We start from the raw sequence: 27,843 nt of genomic DNA, 5'->3' as shown, positions 1-27,843 counted from the left end.
AGATGGGCTGGGGCCCTACAGACTTACAGACCTGTAGAATTTTATTGTTAGAAGAAATTGTCATGATTATCTAATTTGAACCCCATATTTAATTTATAGATAACTAAAAAGTCATAATAAATGATTAATTAACTTACAAATACTGGAGGGATAGCAGGCCTTCAAATGAGTCCTTATGTAATTCGGTCAAATAATTTTCACTGAGAATTCTGAAAAATGAAAAGGTTATTTCTGCTCAAAATGCAAAATAACTACAACTATTTACTACCTAGGACTAACTTCCATATGGGAGGGAAACCTGGGTAATGGTGCCCCCTAAATACACTAATTCTTATTTAATTTAGGAGTACTGATCTCTGCTCTGTTTCCATTCAAATCCTTTTCATGTACTTCTTTGTGTCCATCTCCCCCCGCCCCCAACACACACAGACCCCTAGCCACTCTTTGCACCAAAATGCATATTTAATGCCTACTCTCTGGATCACAAAGTCTCTGCTAGAACCCAGTTCAGTGCCAACAACACTGGCAGAACTGCCATTTCCTCCTCTTTTCCCAAATTCTATTCGGAAGCCCCATTCACAACTATAGCAGTGCGGTAGGGAAAGCCATTCGATTTTTTTTCCCAACTAAAAAATATTTTTGAGAACTAAAAAAATATGCATAAATAAATGTTCAGTTTAATAATTATCAAGCAAATACCCATGTAACACCATTCGTGTCAAGAAAAAGCCCTGCCAGCATCCCAGAAGCCCCCAGTGTGCCCCTTCCAATCACAACCCTCTCTCTGATTCCCCAGAAGTAACCACTATCCTGACTTTAATAATAATTTCCTTGCTTTTTGGTTTTAAAAAAAAAAAAATTTAAAGATTAATTTGAGAGATGGAGAGAAGGGGGGGCAGAGGACGAAGGAGAGAAAGGATCTCCAGCAGACTCCCCACTGAGCGTGGAGCACTATCCGACGACCCTGAGATCATGACCTGAGCCCAAGTCAAGAATTGGATGCTTAACTAACCGAGCCACCCAGGCACCCCTAATTTCCTTGCTTTTTAAATGTAGTTTTACCTATCATATGGCAGCCGTAAATAACATAATTTAGTTTTGCCTCTTCTTGAACTTTAACTCTATATAAATGGAATCATGTTATATGTATTATTTTCTGTGTTGCTTCTTTCATTCAACATTATCTTGTAAATTTGTTATATTGTTGCATGTAGCTGAGGATGGTTCATTTCAATGCTTAGTACTGCATGTCTTGCTACATGTGGCTACTGAATACTTGGGAGTGGCTGGTGTGAACAATGAGCTGAATTTTTAATTTAATTAATTTCAATTATTTTAAAATTTAAATTAAAAAACTGATACTCAACAGTTATTAGAAAATGTTTATGTTTGCAACGATGTGGGTATGTGATGTTACTTTTTCAACTGTAATTTTATGAAATCTAAATACAGATCAAGTATTTCTGATAAAAAAAACTAGCAACCAAATTGAGATTTCAAAGAGTTAGTAAAGGAGAAAGAACATAATAAGCTCTCTCATTAGTAGTTTTTATACTGACTACATGTAGAAATGAAAATACTTTGGAGATTTTGAAGACAGTTTAAACGCAGACTTAAATCTTATTAATAATGTATATAATGATTACATGTTGAAATGATAATATTTTGGATATAAGAGCTAAACAAAATATATTAACATTTATGTCATCTCTGTCTTTTTACTTTTAATTTTTAAGTGGCTACCAGAAAATTTGAGATGACTTATGTGGCTTACATTATATTTCAAATGAATTTTATGACTATACCACAATTTATTTATTCACTCTTATGTTGGTGGATACTAGATTTTTCTAGTTTTTAGTTATTAAAAACAATGCTGCTTTGAACATTCTTGTACTTGTATCCTGGTACACATGTGCCTAAGTTTCTCTAGGATTTAATAGGGGTACAAAATTGTTTTCCTAAGAGTTTGTGTTATTTCAAGTTGGCAGATTGAAACATGCCAAGTCTTACCCTTCCAACCTCCACCAAAGTCCCTAAGAATGATAGAAAAGATAAATCGAAAAATCCACAACCTTAGCTCAAAGCCACAGGAGCAGCTCCACAAACTCCCCGACTAGAAATGCCCTGGAGCAACCGACCGACAGGGTGGTTAGTTGGGATCCTGCGGGAGGGGCAGCACATCAACCCCTCATCCCTCCTCCTTGGACCAGGCAACAAAGGGTGTCTTACTCCAGCTGGGAGCAGTTGGTGTTAGGAAGGGCGCAGGGGCCCAGAACCCAGGAGGAAGGGAATGAGCTTTCTGACTCGCCACTAGAAGTCACCTCCCACCTCTTCCTTAATTCTTAGGGGAATCCATCACAGAAAAACAGACCCCAGCAGCTCATTCCATCTCTTCCCTAGTGCCAGAAAACAGAAGCGGTAGAATCTCAACCACACAGATAAATTGCACTCAGGAATGACCAAACAGTGTCAGAAAGCAAACTCCGTTAAGAACAGAAAATAAAAACCAATTTAAGAGCTCAAAGCCAACGAATCAGAGTTAACGGGGAAAGCCCAAGAGGATTTTAGAGTAGCATAATTAATATCCTCAGACAGATGTAAACAGTACATCCATTAAAAAAGAACCAACTCAAGATTATATGAATGAACAGTGTTATCATTAATAAAAAACTCAGTCTATGAGCAGCAAAAATGGTAGTTGAATAATAAATTAGAAAACAGAGATCTGGCTAAAGGTTTCTTATCAGTACTTGAAATTATAACTATTTATTATATTTACATATTTGTTTTCATATTATATATTTGTAAACCCCTCGAGAACGGGGGATTTGGTCGATTTTGTTCTTGAGCCTCTATCCCGGACATATAAAACAGTTCCTGGCACATAGTTGGTGCTCCATAAATATTTGCTGACTGAGTTCAAAAAGTGACAGGTATCAATTTGCAAACATACTACCTTTATTTAAAACAAATTATCCATTTATTATCACTTATGAGGATAAGTACAATTACAGGATAATAAATGTCTTTCTCCACCCGCACCCCTTATTTTGTGACTCAATCTCAATCTTTTGAGACAAGAACCTTTTGAGAATTTCATAAAAGCTATGGACCTCCCTAGAAAATGGTATTTTCTTGAATATGTGCAAAGGTGTGCACATGATTTCAATTTGTGGATCATCCCTTTAGGGCACAGGTCTATGGGGAGAATGGATTGAATTCAGAGGGCCAAACTTGGATGGATAATAAAATGATTTATTACATATTTGTGATAGATATCTCAAAATATCATTTATTCTCATCACTACCTTGAGGTTATAATAGTTATTAGACCTACCACTGTATCTTGTTATTTAATGAGTTAACAGAAGCAGATTTATTGCTATATCACTAATCTTTTTCAAAAAATATTTTGAAAATTGTATTTCAATATAATTTCCTTTAATATATATTTTATTTTATTTTTAAAGATTTTATTTATTTATTTCACAGAGATAGAGACAGCCAGCAAGAGAGGGAACACAAGGAGGGGGAGTGGGAGAGGAAGAAGCAGGCTCATAGCAGAGGAGCCTGATGTGGGGCTCGATCCCATAACGCCGGGATCACGCCCTGAGCCGAAGGCAGCCGCTTAACCGCTGTGCCACCCAGGCGCCCCTTTAATATATATTTTAAATTGTTGTACATTTAAAACATTATCCCGAGAACACAGGCTTCTGCAGATCATCAAACAGATGTATAGAAGAAAAGGTTAAAAATCCCGCCCTGGGGGACCAGTGATCCATAGTGAGGAACCTCTGCCTTACAAGGTATAACCCTCAAGCTGAATGAGAAATCTGCAAATCTTACCAGATTCATGTTCTAGTACATAAACTCCCAAACACATGCTTTTTAAAAATTAATTTTTAAATTTCTATTTATTTTTTAAAAACATGTTGTATATATATTCACATGGCTCACAATTCCAAAGGAATATAGTACACAATTCAAAGTTTTTCTGCTACTCCTGTCCCTCAGCCTACTTACTTTCGGCCAAATTACTTTCAGTTTTCTTACAAGTTTAGGAAATAAAATCTCCAAGTCAGACACTATCATGGGGAAATATAAATTATACGTAGTATTTAAGAAATTCATAAAATTAAAAAAAACCAATTGCTTGCTTCTGAAGCATTTCTCCTTTACCAATAAGATGTCAGACTAAGGGTGGGGGATCTACTTTAGGGGGATCATAATCCCTATTTTTAGATTACTGTGACTATCATGTCTTTTATTATTAATTCAGGAGTCATTTATGACTTATCTACTCAAGTTGAACTAGTGATACAACACACAAGCTCTCATGAAAAATGCCAGTTAATTGCTTGAAGTGTAATATTTTTTCCAAAAGCACTTGTATCTCCATTGACTTTTTCTACGAATTAAAAAAAAAGATAACAAAAAATTGGCAAAGAACAGAAAATTCAGACAAGAAATACAAATGTTCAGTAAACATAGAGAGATATTTAAATTTACAAGTAACCAGAAAACTTCAAATTCAGACAAGACCCCTTTTATTCACCCATCAGATTAGCCAAGAAATGGAGACTATCCAGTGGGCTGTGGGCTGGAGTGTGAATTGGCACAACTTTCTTGAGGACAGTCAGAATTGTACACCTACATAGTCTTCATCCCAACAATTCCGTTTCTAGATATCCACTCGCCAGAAATCCCTGCCCATGTACACAAAGAGGCATGGATGAGGCGGTTTGTTGCAGCAATGCACGTGACAAGAAAACCAGACACAGTCTAAACATCCATCAATAGGGGAATTATTACATTGTAATACATTCATACTATGGAATATTATGCAGGAGTTTACATGAATGGGGTAACCCCCTATGTACTAGAAGAAAAGAAATCTAAGATCTACCATGAAGCAAAAGAATCAAGTTACAGGATGTTACCATTCATGAGAAAGAAAAAAGAAAAGAAAAGAGAAAAAAGGAAGGAAGGAAGGACGGAAGGAAGGAAGGAAGAAGTCACACAACAAACCTATTTTGCCGCCTATAAATATGTGCGTAGACAAAGGCATGGAAAAAAGTCTGGAAGGATATATACCAAATCCAGAGTGGTGGCTATCTCGGTGATGGGGGATCAGAATACAAGGCGGATGTTCACTATATCTATTCTTTCATTTTTATATATTGAGAATATAATCATGTATTCCTTGTATAATGGAAAATAAGTTTCGATTAATTTTAAAGAGAGACTGCCAAATTTAATTTTTAAAAATAAACATAGAACTGCAATCAATAGTGGTTGATTTGGAATATGGAGGGAGAAATACCTTTCTTCAGAGCTACTGACTTCAAAATTCTGGACCCAGAAGGATCTGAGAGTGCAGTTAAGTTTTTTGTATTTGTATTTGGAGAGAATATACTCACAGTTTCTCAGCCCAACGGTATGCCTTCCATACATTTTCATCAATGTAAGAAATAGAATTTCCTTGGAAATTTCTGTGAAGAAACACAGTTCAGATCCTTGAATAGGTAGGAAAAGAATGAACAGAATAAATAAAAGAAGCATTGGCAAACTTGTGGGGAATATTCAAATGCAGAAAAATACCAGCTTTCTAATTTCCACAGCTATCAGCATCCCAGTTTGCACAATTAATAAAGAGATGATGGGGGGGCACTGGCACAAACAAGGCATCTCCCTAGAACCTGAACTTCCTATCTCTCCAATGGACAGATAATGCCAGTTAATTACTTTGAATATAAGTATTTTTTCCAAAATCACTTATGTGTCTAAAATGGCTCCTTCCGTAAATCAGTGAGAAAATAATAATTCAACAGAAACATGGCAAAAATGTAACATTATCAGCAAACAAAGGTAAAGAAATCGTAAGCCAGGCAACACCAAAGTTTTGGCTCTGTGCCCTCTGTTGAAACCTGTCCAGCTGTTAGAAGGATAGGGAAGTTAGAAATTAAAGGAACGAATATGGAGAGATTTCTTAGACATACTGCATAGGGAAAGGCAACAAATCACTGAGCAGGGAATAAAAAGTATTACCCCATGAGGGGAAAAATTGCAATGGAAAGCGATGGGAAGGAAGGACACATATCAAAATGGTAACAGGAGTTATCTTACGGGTGGTAGGGAGGGTGCGGTGGGATATTCACATTTTATCCTATATGCTTGTGACATTAAAAAACAAACAAAAAAACAAACAAAAAACAAAACAATCCAGTGAGAATGTATCCAGGAGTCGCATGTGTTTAAAAGAAGAAGCTATGAAATGCCTGAGACTCAGTTTCAACCGCTAATTCTATGTATGACTTTGAATCTTTAGCTTTGTCCTCTTTCCTCAGCAACAACTTACCTACTCGGTTTATATACACATTTTTTCAGGGGAGTCAGAAATAAGGCATAACAGGTACCCATCTGCCCATCTGCCTAGTGGCCATTTCCGGTCAACCAGAAGACTTCTGATTGCTTTATGTTCCTTGATAAAAGATGCCTGAAGCTGAACTTACCTCCCCTCATACTGGCTCTCCTTCCCAACTGCTGTTTCCACCTGTTCTACCGCCACCGTTCTGCTCATCCAGGACAGAAACTTCGAGAGTCATACTTCATTTTTCTCTTTGCTGGACACACCCTACCTGCTACTCTCATTAGTTACTCAGTCTTGTCACTTCTTCCTTTGCGGTGCTCTCAGGATTTTCTTTCTACTCCTATCACAGCCACTCTGATCTGACCCCTTGTCACTTTACTCCCAGCTTTTGTTAGGGCATTCTATCTGGTCTCCCTAGATCAAGCTCTCCTCTCTAGATCACTCTACAGAGGGAATCAAAAACAATCCTCTTGTTTTAATGATATGTATCTTTGGCTGGAAAACTTTCAGTGGCTCTCTATATCTCAGAGTGTAACTTTCATACCCCTCTGACTGATAGTCAAGGGTTTTCATAATCGTATCTTTCAGTGCTTCCTAACCTAATTCTTAAAAAAAAAAAAAAAGATTTTATTTATTTATTTGACAGAGAGAGTGAGAGAGGGAACACAAGCAGGGGAAGTGTGAGAGGGAGAAGCAGGCTTCCCCTCGAGCAGGGAGCCCTATGCGGGGTTCGATCCCAGGACCCTGCGATCATGACCTGAGCCAAAGGCAGATGCTTAACGGCTGAGCCACCCAGGCGCCCCTCCTAACCTAATTCTTAATTCCTGATCATTCTTGCAGCCATGGCTTTGTTTACTTTTGCTCTGTTTAACAAATCATAGCCACTCTTTAAGTCTCAGCTAAAGTTTTAGCTTATCCATGCAGCGTTCCCTCACCCCCACACTCTATTGATTACAGATTCTGGTGAATTAGAGCATCAGTCTGTACTTAATCATAGGTCACCTCCCTTTCTATGCCTATTTCCTTTCTTCTCACCTATCATTTCATGTTCTAAAGACAATGTCATACTTGCATGGTTCCCACAGTACTGAGTCCTGGGCTAGGCACAAATTAGGTGCTATATATAGAAGGTCAGGGGACAAAGATGAGTTCTGAACATAACTGAGGAGTCAAATAAAAAGAGCTAACACTCATATATATGCTAGGCACCGATACAAGTGCTTTGTATGTACTGACTCATCTAAACTTCACAATAATCCCACGAGATGGTACTATCATAATCTCCATTTTATAGAAAAGGAAATTGAGTCAAAAGCTGTTAAGTGACAGACCTCAGTTCAAACCCAGGCAGCCTAGTTCCAGAATCTCTACTCTTAACCACTTTGTTGTATCACCACCAAGGAGATGGAGAGAGGGACATGTTGCTATAAAGAGGGTGGAGCAAAAATGGGAGAGGAGAGGTTAAGGAATGAAATGATGGGGATAAAAAAATGGATAAGAAAAAGGAATAAGGGCAATTCCAAGTAAAAGATTGGAGAAGGGGAAACAATAGCAAACAACAAAATGAGGATAAGGGATAGGTGACAAAGAAAAAGTAAAAACAGAAAATCAACACGGGTTGGGGAGATGAGGAAGGCCCAGGAAGACCTCAAAGAAAAGGCTGCCATGTCAAGCAGGAGGCAGAGAACAAAGGAGGAAAGGCAATTCTTACAAGATGGTGAAGGTGCCGTTGTAGATGTTACGCTCCGGCACAGGCACTCTGCGGAGCCTCTGCTTTGGGCTGAAACCAGTACACGACAGCGTCTCATTTTTGCAGGTACAGAGCTCACATATGTTGATGTTCATGGTAGCATTCTCTTCTGGTTGCTCAGTTAAAGCTGTGTATGCCCTTTCCGGGGTATAATTTACAAAATGCACCACTGAATGCTGGGTCGTTGGGGGAAACACTGTCTCAGATGACTCTGGTTGAGGACTTACAGTAATTTCCAGATCCATAGGTGGAACTGTGACTTCAGTCAGATTTGGATGTTGACTCTGAGCCTGTTCTGCAAGTGTCACTTCAAGGTCCTTTGGAGGAGGAGCTGTAGTCTTCTTCGTGGTTGTAGAATGTTCAGCCTCTGTAATACGTTCTGGGGTAATGCTAAGCCCCAAGCCCACATGACGAAATGTGGTGCTGGATGACGCTGGATGCTGACCTTGATCCTTACTTGGAGTTGGAGCCGTCACCTCCTGATGGAATGGATATCGAACTACAACCTCCTTAGGTGGCTCTGGAGGCTGAGTTGGGGTCTCTTGCACAGTTGGAGAAGGCTCAACCTCCATATTGGATCCTGCAGTTACAGTAATTTCCAGGTCCATAGGTGGAACTGTGACTTCAGTCAGGTTTGGATGTTGACCCTGAATCTGTTCTGGATGTGCAAGTGTCATCTCAAGGTCCTTTGGAGGAGGAGCTGTAGTCTTCTTCGTGGTTGTAGAATGTTCAGCCTCTGTAATACGTTCTGGAGTAATGCTAAGCCCCAAGTCCACATGTTGAAATGTGGTGCTGGGTGACGCTGGATGCTGACCTTGATCCTTATTTGGAGTTGGAGCCGTCACCTCCTGATGGAATGGATATCGAACTACAACCTCCTTAGGTGGCTCTGGAGGCTGAGTTGGGGTCTCTTGCACGGTTGAAGGAGGTTCGGTCTCTGTAGTAGGTTCTGGAGTTATGGTAAGCCCCAGGTCCAAAGGTTGAACTGTGACTTTATTTAAGGTTGGATGCTGAACCTGAACCTGCTCTGACTGTGGAAATGTCATCTCAAGGTCCTTTGGAGGAGCTGTAGTCTGCTGCAGGGTTGTAGACTGTTTAACCTCTGTAGTAGATTCTGGAGTTATGGTAAGCTCCAGGTCCAAAGGTTGAACTGTCACATTTGGTGACCACAGATGCTGAGCTTGATCATGACGTGGTGTTGGAACTGCTGCCTCTTGATATATGGAAGGTTGAGCTACAAGTTCCTTAGGTGGCTCTGGAGGCTGATCTGGGGTCTCATGCATGGCTGGAGGAGGTTCAACCTCCGTAGTAGATTCTGGAGTTATGGTAAGTTCCAGGTCCAAAGGTTTAATTGTGACTTGATTTAAGGTTGGACGGTGAGACTGAACCTGCTCTGAACGTGCAAGTGTCACCTCAAGGTCTTTTGGAGGAGCTGTAGTCTTTTTCAGGGTTGTAGAATGTTCAACTTCTGTAATAGCTTCTGGGGTAATGGTAAGCCCCAAGTCCACATGATGAAATGTGATGCTGGGTGATGCTGGATGCTGACCTTGATCCTGACCTGGTGTTGGAACAGTCTCCTCCTGATATACTGGAGACTGAGCTACAACAACCTCCTTAGGTGGCTCTAGAGGCTGAATTGGGGTCTCCTGCATATGTAGAGAGAGTTCAGTCTCCTTAGTGAATTCTGGAGTGACGGTAAGCCCCAGGTCCAAAGGCTGAACTGTGACTTCAGTCAAGGTTGGGCGCTGAGCCTGAACCTGCTCTGGGTGTGCAAATGTCACTTCAAGGTCCTTTGGAGGAGCTGTAGTTTTCTTCAAGGCTGTAGAATGTTCAACCTTTGTAGTGGGTTCTGGAGTTACGGTAAGCTCCAGGTCGAAAGGTTGAACTGTTATATTGGGTAATGATAGATGCCGAGCTTGATCCTGACCCAGAGTAGGAACTGCCGCCTCCTGGTACACTGGAGGCTGAACTACAACCTCCTTAGGTGGCTCTGAAGGCTGATCTGGGGTCTCCTGCATGGTTGGAGGTTCAACCTCTGTAATGGGTTCTGGAGTTATGGTAAGCTCCAGGTCCAAAGGTTGAACTGTGACTTCAGTAAAATTTGGTTGCTGAGCCTGAACATGCTCTGGATGTGGAAGTGTCACCTCGGGGTCCTCTGGACTAGCTAGAGTCTGCTGCAGGGCTGTAGAATGCTCAGCCTCTGTAGTAGGTTTTGGAGTTACAGTAAGCTCCAGGTCAACAGGTTTAACAGTGGCACTGGGCAAGTTTGAATGCTGAGCTTGATCTTGTCCTGGAGGTGGAACTGTCACCTCATTATGGACTGGAGGTTGGGCTACAAACTCCTTAGGTGGCTCTGGAGGCTGAGTTGCAGACTCCTGCTGGGTTGGAGAAGGTTCTACCTCCTTAAGGGGCTCCAGAGGTAGAGATGGGGCTTCTTGCAGGACTGGAGAGGATTCCACCTTCTCGGGAGACTGTGGAAGCTGAGAATGGGTCTCTTGAGAGACTGGAAAAGGTTCCACTTTGTCAGGGAGCTCTAAAGGCTGAGCTGGGGCTTCCTGCTGGACTGGAGATGGTTCTACCCTCTCAGGGGGCTCTGAAGGCTGAGCTGGGGACTCCTGCTGTGTGGGAGAAGGTTCCACCTCCTTAGGGGGCTCAGGGGATGTAGCTGGGGCCTGCTGGGGGACAGGGGACTGAGCTGGGGCCTCCTGCTGGGTTGGAGAAGATTCTGCCTCATTAGGGAGCTCTAAAGGCTGAGCTGGGGCCTCCTGCTGGACTGAAGATGGTTCTACCTTCTCAGGGGGCTCTGAAAGCTGAGGTGGGGCCTCCTGCTGAGTGGGAGAAGGTTCCACCTCTTTAGGGGGCTCAGGGGATATAGCTGGGGCCTGCTGGGGGACAGGGGACTGAGCTGGGGCCTCCTGCTGGGTTGGAGAAGGTTCTGCCTCATTAGGGGGCTCTGAAGGCTGAGCTGGGGCTTCCTGTTGGGCTGGAGATGGTTCTACCTTCTCAGGGGGCTCTGGAGGCTGAGATGGGGCCTCCAACTGTGTTGGAGATGGTTCTACCTCCTTAGGGGGCGTAGGGGATACAGCTGGGGCCTCCTGCTGAGTTGGAGAAGATTCTGCCTCATTAGGGCGCTCTGAAGGCTGAGCTGGGGCTTCCTGCTGGGCTGGAGATGGTTCTACCTTCTCAGGGGGCTCTGAAGGCTGAGCCGGGGTCTCTGGCTGTGTGGAAGGTTCTACCTCCTTAGGGGGCTCAGGAGATACAGCTGGGGACTGCTGGGGGACAGGGGACTGAGCCGGGGCCTCCTGCTGAGTTGGAGAAGATTCTGCCTCATTAGGGGGCTCTGAGGGCTGAGCTGGGACTTCCTGCTGGGCTGGAGATGGTTCTATCTTCTCAGGGGGCTCTGGAGGCTGAGACGGAGCCTCAGTCTGGGTGGTAGAAGGTTCTACCTCCTTAGGGGGCTCCGGAGATACAGCTGGGGCCTGCTGGGGGACAGGGGACTGAGCTGGGGCCTCCTGCTGGGTTGGAGATGGTTCTATCTCCTTAGGGGGCTGAGGAGATATAGCTAGGGCCTGTTGGTGAACTGGAGACTGAGCTGGGGCCTCCTGCTGGGTTGAAGATTCTGCCTCATTAGGGGGCTCTGAAGGCTGAGCTGGGACTTCCTGCTGGGCTGGAGATGGTTCTACCTTCTCAGGGGGCTCTGGAGGCTGAGATGGGGCCTCAGGCTGGGTGGGAGAAGGTTCTACCTCCTTAGGGGGCTCCAGAGATAAAGCTGGGGCCTGCTGGGGGATAGGGGACTGAGCTGGAGCCTCCGGCTGGGTTGGAGGTTTGACCTCCTCAGTGGGCTTTGGAGGATGAGCTGAGACTGCATGTTCATTTGCAGATGGTTCAATCTCCTTAGGGGGCTCTGGTGGCTCAGCTGGGACCTCCTGTTGGCCTGAAGCAGGTTCCATCTCCTTAGGAGGGTCTGGAGTCTGAGCTATGAGCTCTTGTTGGCCTGGAGGAGATTCATCTTCGGGGATCTCCGGAGACTGGGAAAGAGGCTTGGACTGGGTTGAAGAAAATTCAACCTGCTCCAGGGGAACTGGAGCCTGAGCCAGGACCTCCTGCTGCACTGAAGAATGTTCAACCTTAGTTGGCACTGGAGTTATGGAAACCTCCAGATCTGCAGGTTTAACTGTGATATTGGGCAACACTGGATGCTGAGCTCCACCAGGACCTAGAGGCGAGAATGTCACCTCATCATGTACTGGAGGCTGAGATACAACATCTGTAGAGGACTCTGGAGGCTGAGCTGTGTGCTCATGGTGAACTGGAGGAGTCCTGATCCCCTCATTGGGCTCTGGATGCTGAACTGGGACTGCATGCTGGAGTGGAGAAGTTTCTACACCCGCAACAGGCACTTGAGACAGAGATGAGCTCCACTGCTGGCTTGGAGGAAGTTCAATTTCCTCAGGAAGACCTTCAGGCTGAGCTGGGACTCCCTGCTGGACTGGAGAAGGTTCAACATTTTCAGGGGGTGCTGGATGCTGATCTGGGACCTCTTGCTGGATTGAAGAAAGTTCAATTTCCTCAGGAAGATCTTCAGGCTGAGTTGGGACTCCCTGCTGGACTGGAGAAGGTTCAACATTTTCAGGGGGGGCTGGACCCTGATCTGGGACCTCCTGCTGGACTGGAGAAGGTTCCAACTGCCCGGGGGACTCTGCAGACTGAGCTGAGGCCTCTTGTTGGGGTAGAGAAGTTTCAACCTCATTAGTGGACTCTGGAGTTATGGTAAGTGCCAGATCCACAGGTTTAACAGTGACATTGGGCAACGGCGGAAGCTGAGCTTGACTCTGACCTAGAGGAAAAACTGTTACCACATGATGCTCTGGAGAGTGAGCTGGGACCTCCTGTTGGGTTGGAGAAGGTTCATCCTCACCAGAAAGCTCTGGATGCTGAGCTGTGGCTTCCTGCTGGGTGGCAGAAGGATTAATTTCCTCAGAGGTCTGTAGATGCTGACTTGGGGCCTCCTGATGGGTTGCAGAAGGTTTAACCTCCCCAAGGGGATTTTGATGCTGAACTGGGGACTCTGACTGGACCGGAGGAAGTTCAATCCCCTCCAGAGACTCTGGATACTGAGTTGGGGTCTCTGGCTGAGTTGGAGAAGGCTCACCCTCCTCTGGGACCTGAGGGTGCTGAGCTGGAGCTTCTTGTTGGGTTGGAGAAGGCGCAACCTCCTCAGAGGTTTGTGGATGCTGACCCTGGCTCTCCTCCTGGGTTGAAGATTCACCCTTCTCAGGGGTCTGTGGAAATTGAGCTGGAGCCTCCTCCTGGGATGGAGATGGTTCTCCCTCCTCAGGGGCCTGTGGATGCTGGACTGGGGCCTCCTGCTGGATTGAAGGTTTAACTTTCTCAGGAGTCTGTGGATGATGACCCTGGCTCTCCTCCTGTATTGAGGAAGGTTCAGCCTCTACAGGGGTCTGTGGAAGCTCAGCTAGGGGCTCCTGCTGGGGTGGAGAAGGTTCACCCTCTTCCTGGGTCTCTGGAGGTTTGGCCAGGGCCTCCTCCTGGGTTGAAGATGGTTCACCCTCCTCAGGGGCCTGTGATTGCTGAGCCAGGACCTCCTGTTGGGCTGGAGGAGGTTTAACTTCTCCAGGATACTCTGGATGCTGAACTGGGGTTTCCTGCTGTGTTGGAGGTTGCTCCTGTGTGGCAGATTCTGGGGATTCAGTTGGAGTCTCCTGTTGAACTGGCAAAGGTTCAGCCTCCTCAGGGGACTGTGGAGGCAGAGTTGGGGCTTCCTGCTGGGTGGCAAAAGGTTCCACATTAAGGGGCACAGAGAGCTGAGCGGCAGCCTCATGCTGACCTGGCAAAGGTCCCACCTCTGTAGTGGGTTCTGGTGTTATGGTAACCTGTACATCTGCAGGTTTAACACTGACATTGAACGGGTTTAAATGTTGAACATGATGGTGACCTGGAGGCAAAACTGTCACCTCATGATGCCCCAGAGGTTGAGCTGGGCCCTCCTGCTGAGTTGGAGAAGGTTCCACCTCCCCAGAAGGCAGCCCTGGAGGCTGAGATGGTTGGTTTTGGACAGTTGGTGAAGATTCTATCTCTCCTGGAGACTGAGCTGGGGTCTCCTGCTGGATTGAAGATTCTGCCTCATTAGGGAGCTCTGCAGGCTGAGCTGAGGCCTCCTCCTGGCTTGAGGAAGGTTCAGCTTCTCCAAAAGGCTCTGGAAGCGGAGCTGAGGGACCATGCTGAGTTGCAGGTTTTACCTCCTCAGGATGCTCTGTAGGCTGAGCTGGGGTCTCCTGCTGAGTCAGAGAAAGTTCAAATTCCCCACTAGACTCAGAAAGCGGAGCTGGTGGTTCCTGTACGCTTGGAGGCTTAGCTTCCTCAGGAGGTTCTGAGGGCTGAGCTGGGGTCTCCTGCTGAGTTAGAAAAGGTTCAATCCCCCCAGGAGACTCAGAAGGCTGACCTGGTTGCTCCTGCTCACTCGAAGGCTCAACCTCCTCTGGAGGCTTAGCTGAGGTCTCTTGCTGCGTTGGAGAAGGTTCTGCCTCCTCAGTATGCTCAAGAGGCTGAGGTGGAGCCTCCTGTTGGGCTGTAGAAGATTCAACATCCTTAGGCTCTGGAGTTACAGTCAGTTCCACGTCCGCAGGTTTACGTGTAACACTGGGAAACATTAAATAAGCTGGATACTGACCTATAGTTGGACTCATCATGTCATCACTTACTGAAATTTGAGGTAGATCCTCCATAGGAAACTCTGGAACTAGAGTTGGGGCCTCCGGCTGGACTGGGACGGGCCCAGCCTCCTCGGGGCGCTCTGCAGGCTGAGCCGGGATCTCCGGCTGGACTGGGGTGGGCCCGGCCTCCTCGGGGCGCTCTGCTGGCTGAGCCGGGACCTCCGGCTGGACTGGGGTGGGCCCAGCCTCCTCGGGGTGCTCTGCAGATTGAGCTGCAGCCTCTGGCTGCACTGGGGTGGGCCCGGCCTCCTCGGGGCGCTCTGCAGGCTGAGCCGGGACCTCCGGCTGGACTGGGGTGGGCCCGGCCTCCTCGGGGCGCTCTGCAGGCTGATCTGGGGTCTCCAGCTGGACTGGGGTGGGCCCGGCCTCTTCGGGGAGCTCTACAGTCTGAGCCGGGGCCTCCGGCTGGACTGGGGTGGGCCCGGCCTCCTCGGGGTGCTCTGCTGGCTGAGCCGGGGCCTCTGGCTGGACTGGGGTGAGCTCGGCCTCCTCGGGGCGCTCTGCTGGCTGAACCGGGGCCTCCGGCTGGACTGGGGTGGGCCTGGCCTCCTCGGGGCGCTCTGCAGGCTCAACTGGAGCCTCCTGCTGGATTGGAGAAGGCTCAGACTCCTCGGGGCGCTCTGGAGGCTGAGTTAGAGTTACGGTAAGTGCCAGATCCGCAGGTTTAACAGTGACATTGCGGAACCCTGGCTGCTGAGCTTCATTCTGATTTAGAGACGGCACATTTACCTCATGTGCTATCGGTTGAGGTACCATCTCAGATGGCTCTGGAGGTTGAGCTGGGGCCTCCTGAGGGGTTGAAGGTTCTACTTCCTCAGGGGCCTCTGTAGGTTGAGCTGAGGCTTCCTGCTGGACTGAAGAAGACTCGACCTCTTCAGGGGTACTTGAAGGCTCAGCTGGGGCCTCCTGTGGATTTACAGAATTTCCAGCTTCCTTAAGGATCTCTGAAGGTGGAGATGGAGGCTCCTGNNGAATTGGAGATGTTTCTGTCTCTTCAGGGGGCTCTGGATGCTGGGCCTGGGCCTCCACCTGAGGCAAAAAAGATTCAGCTTCCTCAGGGAACTCTAGATGATTTTGGGTCTCCTGCAGGAGTGGAGGAATTTCAGCCTCCTCAGGGAGCTTTAGAGGTTGATCTGGCTCCCCTAGGAAACCCATTGGTAGGTTCTCCTCAGGATATAGGATATCCATACCAGAATCTGAATAATCATCCTGCAACTGTTCTAGGAGCTCTTTGTTTGCAAATTGGTTTGGAGTTCCAACAATAACTTTAGCAAGCCTTCGATGCTCAGCTAGATCTTTCTCCAGGTTTGGGGGTGAAACAATAAATTTCGTTGCCTTTGAATTCTGACTATCCAGAGGTGGAACAAGTATTTCAAATGCTTGGTGATCTTCAGCCTGATCTAGACCTACAGTTTTAATCTTACTTTTGAGTTGAGGCGGTGAAGCTATGGTCTGATTCTGATCCCAGCCCAGCCTTGGAACCACCTCTGGGAGCCTTTCATGCTGGGTTGGCTTGTCATTCAGATCCTCATCTGCCTCTGGGGGCAGCTCGCCAACTGAATCCGTGTCCAGGAACGGAACCAAAGTCTCCGTCAACTGCTGAGGCGGGACCAACATCTGGGCTGGAGCAGAGGACCCCAAGTAATGAAAGCCCCCCGGCTCCGCTGGGGGTGTAAGGGCCTGGGGCGATTCGGGCGGGAGTTCAGAGGAGGGCGAAGGCCAGGGCTCGGTGGGCCCCAGGAGGTCGGAGGTCAGCTGGGCAGGGTCCAGGGCCCACTCCGGAGGCTGAGCTGCCTGGACCAGCAGCCACAATGGTTGCCACGTGAGGAGGAGCAGTGGGGCCCAGAGGCGCAGCCGGGACATGACACGCGCAGGCTCGGAGGCTCCGGGCGCAGCGACCCAGGCCAGTGGGGCGCCGGCGCCCGAGCGGGAGCCGAACCGTTATGGCAGCCCAGTGACGCGCGCGCACCGTTAGCAACTGCGCGCCCCTCCCCCGCCGACGTCCCACCCTTTATTTACGCCACCTTTATTAGCTCGGCGCAGAGGGGCACCACGCCCTGTTTCCAGAATCACCGGCGCCCAAGCCTCCCTTCCCCCTACGAGGGGCACAGCTACGTCCTGCTGCTCCCAGCGAGGCGGGACGTCCCGGAGTCCAGCGGCTCTGGGGTGGAAGGGTGGGGGAGTGGTGCCGTTTCCCAAGGAAGCCACAGGCCCTGGCATTCCGGGAAATTAAAAAATGCTAGTCTAGTTCTGGCGGTTTGAACTCGTCCTCTTCAAAGCTTAAATCCGAGAGACATTCTTCCTCCCCTTGGCCATCCTGCTTCCAAGAAAAGTAACTGACCTGCAGAATACGCACCGGTTAGGGCAGTGGGGCAAGGGAACACATTTTACAGCTACTTCTTCTAAATGTTGCCATTTCCTCTCAAGTCTCAATACACGTCTGAGTATTAAGTCGCCACTCTGTAAAGGAGGCTACCTACCACTGAATCAGTGATGGCTCCAAAATTTCTGTAGGAGGGGTTTTGGGGCGGGGGTGGGGGGGGCAGGTGAGCATTTCATTCTGGGAATGAGGGTCTGAAGCCAACAGAATAGCCCTCTGTTTACACTGGCATGGGAAAATTTCCCGCATCCCACCTTGACTCAACACAGCCGCCAATCTAGAAAAAGGAACACCACCACTTTTCAGAGGTCTGACCCTGTGTGTGCACATGGAGAAGGCACTCAGGATGTTGAAGTTAGCATGTGAAACAGTTTTCTTGAAATACTGTAATTAGCACCCAGTTTACATCCTTCACAGCCCTTTTTCTAGTCTGTTTTATTTGAGTCCTTGTTTATGGTCTGGCACAAGCTGTAGCACACAAACTTTAAGAGAGAAGGGTTTTATCTTATTCCCAGCACCTAGCACATAGTAATAGCTTTTAAATGAAACTGATTCCAAGACTGGCCTTATTTAGGAACGGATCTGTTGTTACAGTCAGGTTTCTGAAATCTTCGGCATCAATACGGAATCTCTTTCTCTCGCATTTCACAGGAAGCCAGACTTCTTAAAGTGTAAACTTTAAGTCTGAAGTTTCCTTGACTGGCTTGATTTAAATTGAACTAAATAATTATTTTGCACAGAAAAAAACTTCAAATACTTTTTCAGAAAGCAACCATCTTTTCTTTCTCCACTCTCTTCCCTTCAAAACAAACTTTGCAACTTTGGAGTGAGTTAAATAATCAGGAATCTAGCCCCAAATTAAGTTTTCAATGACATGAAACACATCCTTTGCTCCTTTAAAAAAAAAAATTCTATATGTAGTACATTAATATCTTCTTTTAGAAATTACTTTGGCAACTTAATCCCTAATTCAGGGCATTAATATAAGTGATTTACAGAAAAGTTCTTCAGTAAAATATTTCGGACAAGATATGTATGAGATGCTGACATCTGGGTAATACACTTTAATTGAAAGGCATGATGGTTTTCAAACACTGTAGCATAATCTCACTTAAGGCCAGAGTTTCTCTGTTCCCAAATCCCTCATATTCTGTTTGAGGGGAGCTCTAAAAGGCTGTGTCATCTCCTGTGCCCACAATGGTAGGAGGACTCTGATCTAATTTGCTCTCCAAATTTCAAATGAGGGGTCAGAGCCAAGGGCCAGGACATCAGGAAAAGCCCCAGAAAGTCTCTGCACTCAAAGCAGTTTCAGAGTTTTACGTTTCCCAAAGGATGACAGAGCTAACTGTACAACATGCCGAAGTCTTCCAAATCCTGTCGGTTGCTTTAAATTATGGCTACACTGGCTATGGAACCCTCAAGCTTTAATCTCCACATACCTGTATTAAATCCTGTAGCTCCTCTTCCGTTCTGGCATCTGTAATCTCTTCACAGGGTCTATATTCCACAGCTATTTTACCACTTTCTGAAATAAAGTTAACAAGGAGCAAATCAAAATTTTTCTTGTTCTGAAACTTGCTGTATATAATGATAACACCCAATAATTAGACATTCTTTTGATTTTTTAAAAATATTTTATTTATTTATTTGAGAGAGAAAGAGTGTACAAGCAGGGGGAACAGCAGAGGGTGAGGGAGAAGCAGGCAACCCACTGAACAGGGAGCCTGATGTGGGGCTCAATTTCAGGACCCTGGGATTATGACCTAAGCCAAAGGCAGACCTTAACCGACTGAGCCACTCAGGTGCCCCATAGACATTCTTTTGATTTCTAAAAGCAGAAAATAAAAGCATTTTCCTAGAAGTTTTCTCATCTCACATTTCAGTTTTTATCATAACAATTTTTTTAAAGATTTTATTTATTTATTTGAGAGACAGAGAGAGAGAGCTCGAGCAGGCGGGAGGGGCAGAGGGAGAGGGAGAAGCAGATTCCCCACTGAGCGAGGGAGTTGGACATGGGACTCGATCCCAGGACCCTGGGATCATGACCTGAGCTGAAGGCAGATGCTTAACCCACTAAGCCACCCAGGCACCCCATCATAACTATTTGTGAAAAAAATATATATGAAGTCATCAACCGTGAGGTTAAAAAAACTTTATGATCTCAGACATAGGCACTAAGGAATAATGACATAGGAAGTTAAAACTGTGGAAATAAAAATGTTCAATCACAGTATGATTAAACAGACATTAGGTAGGGGTCAATGTGAGATCAAACCTGGAAAAGAGACCACTGTACTATGGCTGATACTTCGTATTAGAAACAAGGCAGTGTCTACTCCCTGGGAACCAAGATCCCACCAGATACAATGAACAATGTTTGGAGAGGGGGACAGACATTTGAACACTTTATTGGCAGAAACAGGCCCATGTACCTTACAGACAATACAATTTCCCTTAAGGCAAACTAGAGCCACAAGACTTTTTAGTCTGAGGAATTCTGAATGTGTACAGGGATACCATAGCATATTAGGGAGAGGTCAACAACCAAACGCTTTGTTTGGTTCTTAAAGGTCGTCGCTCAGAATTGACAGCTAATGGAGATTCTATCTGATGACTGGGGAAGTCAACCTTCACTGGAAGACTTGCCCAGGCTGGAAAGCTGAGACCAATCCAGGGTCAACTCTTACAAGCAAATAAGGCCTCTGAAACTTAGCTAGGATTTCTTAGTCTTTAAGACTCAAGGCTCTGAAGCAGGGGAGCAACTGTTTGGGGACCCTCTACTAATTATAAAATTTCCAGGAAAAAAAAGGCACCTGGGTAGCTCAGTTGGTTGGGTGTCCCACTCTTGATTTCGGCTCAGGTCATGATCTCAGGGTTGTGAGATCACGCCCAGCATGGAGCCTACTTAAGATTCTCTCTCTCCTCCCTCTACTCCTTCCCTGCCTCCCTCTTTTATTTTATAAATAAAATAATATTAAAAAATAAAATTGCCTTTGAGCACAGCCTGTAACGTTCACACCACTGTAGCACTCAATAGGGAATACAGTCAACACTATGCAATAGGAAGGCCACATTCAAGCTTCACAAAAACATAGCTGATCACTACATAAGAATCATGTTCACCCAATATGTCAGTGCCAGAAACAAAAACTGAAACTGAATTGGTTCCAAAAGCATAATCTAATAAATTCTCCAACAAGAAAATAATAATAAGAAATTAACATATTTTGTCTGCTTACCATGTTCCAGGGATAGTTCTAAGCTTTTTATATTCATCATCTCATTTACTCTTAAAATAACCCCCATGAGGTAAGCTGAATTATTAACCTTATTTTGCAGTTAAAGAAATTGCAGCTTAGAGAGACTAAACACCTTCAAATTTGACTATAAAACCTAAAATTGCATCAGAAATCTAAGAGACAGAGTTAGGACTCAACAACAGATGTCCAAAGCTTATAATCACTACACTACTTTGTGTTATAGGCAAGCACTCAAGAAAGACTGCGTCAAGCACTTTCTGTGCGGAGGCAAATCACTGTATATCTATACACTGGGGACAATAATGTTTACTGTCATTTTTCTCACAAATGCTGCAAAGAACAAATTTGAGACTGCTGCTTTGAAAGCATTTGCTGAATAAAAGAATATGAAGTGTTTTCCTCCAACTGACTTTTCAAAACGAGTTTATTTGCTCATGGAAACTGAAGTACTTTAAGGACGATCAAAAAAAAAGTACAATTAAGAAAGTCTTACCTAAAACCACAATCAACAGTTTCTGGAATGCATCTGACACTGCCTTCTGAATAGCAAGCTTCTGGGTTGTTTTCCTTTTCATCAGAAATGATAATGGCCCTAAATTCAACCAAAACAAATGGATTTAAAATACCTAGCTGAATGATAACTGATTTTTAGGTTATATGTTTAAAAATGAAAGTGCACCCCTGATTCTTAGATCATCATCTTAGCAACTAAGGGCAGGCATAACACAAGCAATCAGTAGAATGGCTCTGCTGTAGGTATATCCTGGCCGGGCACATTTTTACTGCTCTGATCTATCCCAGAAGTTCCTAAAGTACCAGAAGGGAGATGCAAGCCAAGAAGGTGGTACAAATCTCCCATCACTCACAGATTTCAAATGGACAAGTTGAAACTATACTCCTACAGGCCCTACCTACTCTCCTGTGCAGCAGGGGCTGGAATCACAGAGCGAGAGAGATCTGGTGGTAGTGCACATGGCCTGGTCTCTCCCTGAGCATCACCCATGGGAACCTACTCCACTCCATTTGCTAACAGCCCTGCCTCTGCCTTAAAACCCTAAGCCTAAGTGCTATGGACTGTGGGAAAAATCAGTACCAACTGGAATACCTTTTCTAGGAATCTATATTTGATTCTTTACACATCAGCCCTTTTATAGGAGGCAAAGGACCAAACATTTACACAAGAGTTTATTTAAATCTTTAGATGATGATTTTGCTGGGATCATTGAAGGCTACAAGAGATCTGTATTTGAAGGACTATTTTAGCACAAAGCAAATTCTTTTTTTTTTTTTTTTTTAAGCACAAGGCAGATTCTTAACCAAAAATGGGAAAAACATTACTTCCCTCTTCCTAAACTTCTTGGCAGAAAGTCAGCTTTAGAATTTTAAAGCTAAAGGTTCTTTTAGGTATTGCCTATGATAAAAACCTGTATCGAAGGGTAGAAAAGCTCTGCCCAGGGCTTTAATAGCTTAGCAAGGGGGAGGGCTTGATGATATATCTGAAAAGATGAGTTTTAGAAAGAATGAGAGATTCTACCTCCACTCCACTCCACCCCATCCCTACCCCCACCGTAAACAGACCGTCTTCCAGCTTCTCCAAAGGCTCCTCGGCCATGCCGACGCCAGGACTCCTGCACCCATAGAGCGGCAACACCACCTCTAAAGCACAGAAGAATTTCAGGCTCTGCTTCTGAAGTGGTACCGCGGCATCTTCATTTTCTCTTTCTTCGAGGTCAGAAAGATCCTGAAGCTGTGAGGATTTTAAATTAAAGGTGCTTCCTAGGATCTCGACATAGATGCCAAGATGTTTTGGTATTAGAAATAAAACCTAAACTCCAACAAACCCAGCTAACAGTTGAGGTATCCTATAGCTTCAAAATCAGGTAAGATTTGCAAATGAATTATTAGATACAGACAACTGTTTTTTTTTTTTTTAATTCTATACCCTACACATACTAGCGAAAATTATGGACACCACCACCCAAGTCACTGAGAGTATTATTAATTCTATGTGGCAGGCCAATGCCTAGGTCCTTCCACTTAGAAGCCTCTCACATCTCTGCCCCACAACCAGGTCTCTCCTGAGTCCAGGATTTCAATGTTGAAACGAGTCTGATTAGTCAAAGAAAATCTATGAAGTTTACCTTGATGATCCTTTTTGACCATCCATTGAAACCAAAATAATAATTTGCCAATTCTTGGCATTGGGAGCTGTTTAGGGCAAGGGCCCGATGTTGAACCGCTTTATGTTTTGTGCCAAGACGAACCTAAAGACATAAGAGAGAGACCGAAAAATAGCACAAGCTGCCACAGAGGCTGATTTTGGACCCGCCAGAGATTGATCAAAACCTATTTCAGAGACTGGTTGTGAAGGTTAAAAAGGGAACAACATTGTAAGCAATGAGCTCATAGTGAGCCCTAAATAAGTGGTATTTATTATTTTTAAGCTACAGTACTTTTCTGCATCATTTCCAGGGCTCCTCATGAATTGAAAGATTTCCCTGACCTCTGGTGGTGAGAGCGATGATGAAAGCAACTAAGGAAGCCCTCCGGAAGCAAATTATGTAGGTGAGTAAAGGAAAGAACTTGTTTTTGTTGTCCCATCCTGTGGCTTGTGTTTGAGAATATGACCTACAGAGCAGACAAGATGGACCTGACACGGAGGTAGGACCTTAATCTGCAGCACCCTCCTCCCCAAATTACTAACCTGTTAGAACAAGGAATATACACACCTCTTTAAATTGTATAAGCAACTAAACAATTAGAGGTTCATTTGCATTCATAAGCCTTTTTGAGAATGCAAATACCTCCAGTGTTAACTCTCTATATAACTTAAGCTGGATGGTGAATTTCTTACATCCGCTAGTTCTGTCTTCAATGTCATTTCAACTTTAACTAGGGTGTCGTATATTAATATAGTCATAAAGATTCAAATGATGCAGATGAAGTCACACCACTATTAATTCTTTAGTTGTTCGTGCATCTTCCTCTATCACTAGTTTATAAGCTCCTTAAGTGCTGAAGGAACCGTATCTTATTCTTTTCTCATTCCTAAAACCGAGCACATTCTGTTGTGCATTGAGTGAATGAATGAAAGAATGAGTGATAAGAAAATGAAATTACTTTCTCCAGCTGAAGCTGCATGCTGGGAAGAAGAAATGAAGATGAACTTTTAAATGTTGAGTGCTGCAGGGGTGGCTCATGGTAAGGTATAGTGGAGTGTTCTGGACAACAAGGAAGCTTCAGAAGGGCCCCAAGCCTCTGAGTTGGGAGACAGCTGTCATCTTGGATAAGCTTGTCAGTTCTAGCTGGCAACCATTTTCCTTCATGCTACTGAAAAAAAAACACCTCTCTCAGGTGCCTTAGTCCTTTCCTTGATTCATTTTATTTAAGACATTATTCTTTTTTCTGTATTTATAAAAGGCAAAAAGTAACAACAACAACAACAACAAACCCAACCAGGAACTATGTGTAGTTGCCAAAGTAGAAAAGAACACATAAGTAAATTGGATAACAATTTTGGAAAGCAGGAGTAGTAACCCAAGGTTCTCTGTTAAACAAAGAAAGAAATCTAATATGAATGCTCTCTCCTGTCAACTATATATTGACTTGTAGAACATTTCCTTCATCACTCTCAGTGATGGGCCTTATGCTGTTAAATCTCAAAACCTAAATTTATGAAATGATCTTAACGTCCGATGAAAGAAAAAAAACCTCATTACTCACAACTGATACAAAGTAATTGTGTCATAATCTGTAATATCTGAGTGGCTATGTGAATTTTTCACAGGCTACAAGCAGGCAGACCACAGTTTGCAAACTAAAGAATGTCTGACAGGTCATTTCAATCACAGGGAGTGAAGCCAGGATTGAAGAGGGTGTGAAGTAGGTAGTATACCTAGAGTCACATTTGAGGAGAGTTCTCAGATTCGATCAAGGTGAAATCAATAAGGAAAGGCATATGGTAAGAATAGGCAGCCAAGTCAGTATGAAGTAGCCAGATTAAGAAGCCAGTCAGAGAAGGCTGACGAAGACATACAATTATAAAGTGAAAGGCTCGGAAATCTAAGTCTCACTCACTTATTCAGAGGAAACGACATGGTCCTTGATAGAGAAATGGTGATTGAATTGAGGCACATACTGAAATATAGTTCTGGAGCTCTCGGAAAGTAAAATGGACAGTATGCTTAGTATGGAATAAAGTTTCTGTCGTGCATTAAAGAATGTTTTAACCATATTCTGGGAACTTAAGGGAGTCCTGAATAGGCAGTTTAAGAGTGATGATGATGGTAATGACAATGAAGCATCCTTTATATACAACGGATCGAAGAGTGTCATTTTATTGTTTTATTTTTTTTTTTAGATTTATTTATTTGAGAGTGTGAGAGTGAGAGTGAGTGACAGAGAGAGAGAGCACAAGAGCACAGAGGGAGAGGGAGAAGCAGACTCCCCGCTGAGCAGGGAGCAGGAGGTGGGGCTGGATCCCAGGACCTCGGGATCTTGACCTGAGCTGAAGGCAGACACTCAACCGACTGAGCCACCCAGGTGCCCCTAGAGTTTGTCATTTTAAATCCACATAATAGTAAATATAAGCAAGACTCTTCTGAAGAATCCTTAAATTAAGGGGCAGCATAAAATGACACAGGATTTAACATCAGTAAGTTGGGGTTTGATCTCTAGCTTCCAGTTATTATCATGAACCTTAAGTAAATCACTTAACTATCCTGAGTTCTAGTTTCTTTGTCTAAAAAGAGAAAACAAACAAACAAAAAACCCCAGGGAAACCAGAGGATGCATCTGAAAGCATTCTGTAAATCAGGGTGCTGCACAGATGGCAGTCTGTTATAACGGAGTTCAGCACTTCGTTCCAGTGGAGTTAGAAATTTCCTATTTGGACCCACCTTCACTGGAGAATTCTGAAAAAGATGCTTCTCGTGGCATGCCTTTTGAGCTCTGTGGGCATCCCTTGCTGAATAAAACTTGATGATGGCATAGAAACCAGGACGGGCCACTGCAGCGTTTGGGAAGACTCGGACCGAATACAGAAGGCCAAACTGGGAGAACACTGTGAACAGAGAATGCTGTGGGGTGGTCCCACACCAAGTAAATGCATGAAATTTCACGCCCAGAAACCGAAACTGCCCGTTCCCCTATATTCCCTAAACCCTTCTGCACAGGCAACCCCAAGCACTTCTCATTTCATGAACAGGCCTCCCTCTGAAATCCTAAGATTCGAAAAGCATTAGAAGTCAACATGTGCTGGCTGTTGAGAGTTACCTCCCAGAAATCTGTTGGGGCTGACAGACCGCCGGGGTCCCCTCTAGAACTAAGATTCCTCTCGGCGGACACTACAAGGCGCGTGAGGCGCTAAGGACAGACTCCAGGGCTCCCAGTCACCGCCGGAGGGAGGGGGGACACGGCCTTCTCCATCCCTCCCTCCATCCCGGCTCGGCTCACATGCAAGGCCTCGGCCGTGGGCCCAGAACTCAGTTCCCACACCAGCAAGGTTTTGTCACTTTCGGTGGGAACCGCAAAAGAGACCAACTCCGCCATCCTACCAACACTACGCATGCGCGACTACGTTCAGGCTGCAGTGCGCCTGCGCAAGGCGCGCCCGCGCTTTTTAAAAAAGGACTTGTACGAGGGGCGGGGCCAGCTCAGCGTGGGGTGGGGCGAGGGCTGTTCCCGGACCTCTCCCTGGCCCCTCCCGCTCTGGGCGGGTCTCTGACTCTACCTCCCCTCCCGCAACCCCACCACGTCAAAGTAGTAGAGTTTAGTGCTTTCATTCAAGTGTATTTTTAGGGTAGAGTCCAAAGGGTGAGCTTGCAGGATTCTAGGGCACGGATATCTTTATAGCACCCGGCTTCAAAATCCTTAAAAAGTGTTCGCTGATTTTCCGTAATTTTGGTGAATTGTGTAAGTGTGCTTGTTGGGATGAGAGGATGTGGGAGTTTGGCCGGCAGAGTGAGAAGGAGAGATAAATTCGGAAAAATCAAAGAGTGAGTCCCAGTAGGGCACCAACACTGGAGTTCATGGTGCTCTTGCAAAAGGGCCGTTCAAAGCACCCAGTCAGCTATTTTGAGGACTAACACACTGAGAGGGACAATAGGTCCTAATGATCCTTATTTTAATCCCAGAATGCCTGAGCCAGAAGGGACCTTACAAAACATCTCCCGAGGTTTCTAAGCAATGGTCTTCAGACTAGTGCTGATCTGTGACGAAGTTTTCACCAGTCCTTGGCAAAACAAGAAAAGGATAATATAATCAGGGTTTAAAATTTTTTTCATAAGACAAAATCTATTCCATTTTGTTATCCTACAAATATGACCTTCATTCTTCTTTCTTTTTTCATTTGTTTTTTATTTTTCTATTTTTAAAATTATTTATTTATTTGAGAGAGCAAGAGAGAGAGCACAAGCCACGGGGTGGGGTAGAAGAAAAGGGAGAAGCAGACTCCCCACTAAGCGAGAGCCTGATGGGGGACTCAATCTCAGGAGCCCCCCAAGATCATGACCTGAGCCGAAGGCAGACACTTAACCAACTGAGCCACCCAGGCACTCCATGACCTTCATTTCTCATGCTAAATATTGTGCTATGAAAAGATGCTGATAGACGATAGTTGTTTTGATTAATCCTCTTACTTGGGCATTAAAATAAAAAGTTGGGAATCTTAACTTGGTCTTAACTTTTTTGACATTTTACTGGTCTGTGAAATCCAAAAGTTAAGGCTCAAAAGTAGAGACATCAGTGGCCCAGGTGGGACAGTTTAGTCAAACAGTATTGATGGTAGCAATGTGCAGGACATTCCTTCAATGGCCCCTTTTCTGTATTTGCGTTGTCCTTATGCAAGCTTTACTCCACATCAGCACCTTCAGATCCCAAAATGACATGTCTTTTTTTTTTTTTAACATCTGGATTTCAGCCCATTCTCTCAAAGCACCCCCAAATCATTGGCACCTGGCACCATCTCTTGGCCCCAACACCACTTTTTCCACCTCAATATGCAAGGCCCTTAGCCCCACCTATTACCTACTTTTGAACTTTCCCTCTTACTTTGAAAATAGTTGGCTTTGGAGGAATAAGTAGGATCCTGATACTGTTTCAAACCAAAAATTGTAGAGTTTGCTACCCATTTCATTATCCACTGTATTCATTGTATGTATCCATTCATTTGTGTATGTCTCTGGGTAGATTATGAACACTTCAAGAACAATTAATTTGGTTTATTTTCCTTCTTCTAGTACCTACCACACTCCTACTAGATTAGGTACTCGAATATATCTGGAATTAAAGATAAATAAATGAACACATTCTTTTCACAAGGAATGCTTTAATAACTCCCAAAAATATAA

At 44.9% G+C, this 27,843-nt stretch overlaps 2 protein-coding genes across 6 annotated transcripts in view; both read right to left on the bottom strand.

Annotated features, from left to right (window-relative positions):
- Positions 1–9,187, bottom strand: part of LOC103665885 (leucine-rich repeat-containing protein 37A2) — a 39,156-nt gene extending 29,969 nt beyond the window's left edge. Inside the window, 3 exon segments of the mRNA XM_040640456.1 lie at positions 138–209; positions 5,424–5,495; positions 8,085–9,187. Of these exon segments, the coding sequence (XP_040496390.1) occupies positions 138–209; positions 5,424–5,495; positions 8,085–9,169 (1,229 nt within the window). The 5' untranslated portion in view covers positions 9,170–9,187.
- On the bottom strand, positions 138–26,181 carry RDM1 (RAD52 motif containing 1). 5 transcript variants are annotated; one of them, XM_040640457.1, is made up of 8 exons: positions 25,949–26,181; positions 25,393–25,572; positions 22,636–22,758; positions 22,073–22,241; positions 20,988–21,086; positions 18,674–18,759; positions 5,424–5,495; positions 138–209 (listed from the first exon to the last, which is right to left on the bottom strand). In XM_040640457.1, exons 1-7 carry the CDS (start codon positions 26,060–26,062, stop codon positions 5,463–5,465), a joined length of 804 nt encoding a protein of 267 aa, XP_040496391.1. In that variant the 5' UTR covers positions 26,063–26,181; the 3' UTR covers positions 138–209; positions 5,424–5,462. The 5 variants fall into 5 exon arrangements, 4 of the variants coding, with proteins under 4 accessions (XP_040496391.1, XP_008691788.1, XP_008691790.1 ...); XM_008693566.1 differs by lacking the exons at positions 138–209; positions 5,424–5,495 and adding an exon at positions 16,879–17,195; XM_008693568.1 differs by lacking the exons at positions 138–209; positions 5,424–5,495; positions 22,636–22,758 and adding an exon at positions 16,879–17,195.
- Between the last annotated feature and the right edge of the window lie 1,662 nt (positions 26,182–27,843).

The sequence above is a fragment of the Ursus maritimus genome, unplaced genomic scaffold (genome assembly GCF_017311325.1).
Source record: "Ursus maritimus isolate PB19 unplaced genomic scaffold, ASM1731132v1 scaffold_24, whole genome shotgun sequence".
Lineage (NCBI taxonomy): Eukaryota > Metazoa > Chordata > Mammalia > Carnivora > Ursidae > Ursus > Ursus maritimus.
Note: the sequence above shows the minus strand (reverse complement) of the source record. Positions and strands in the feature narration are given on the sequence as shown.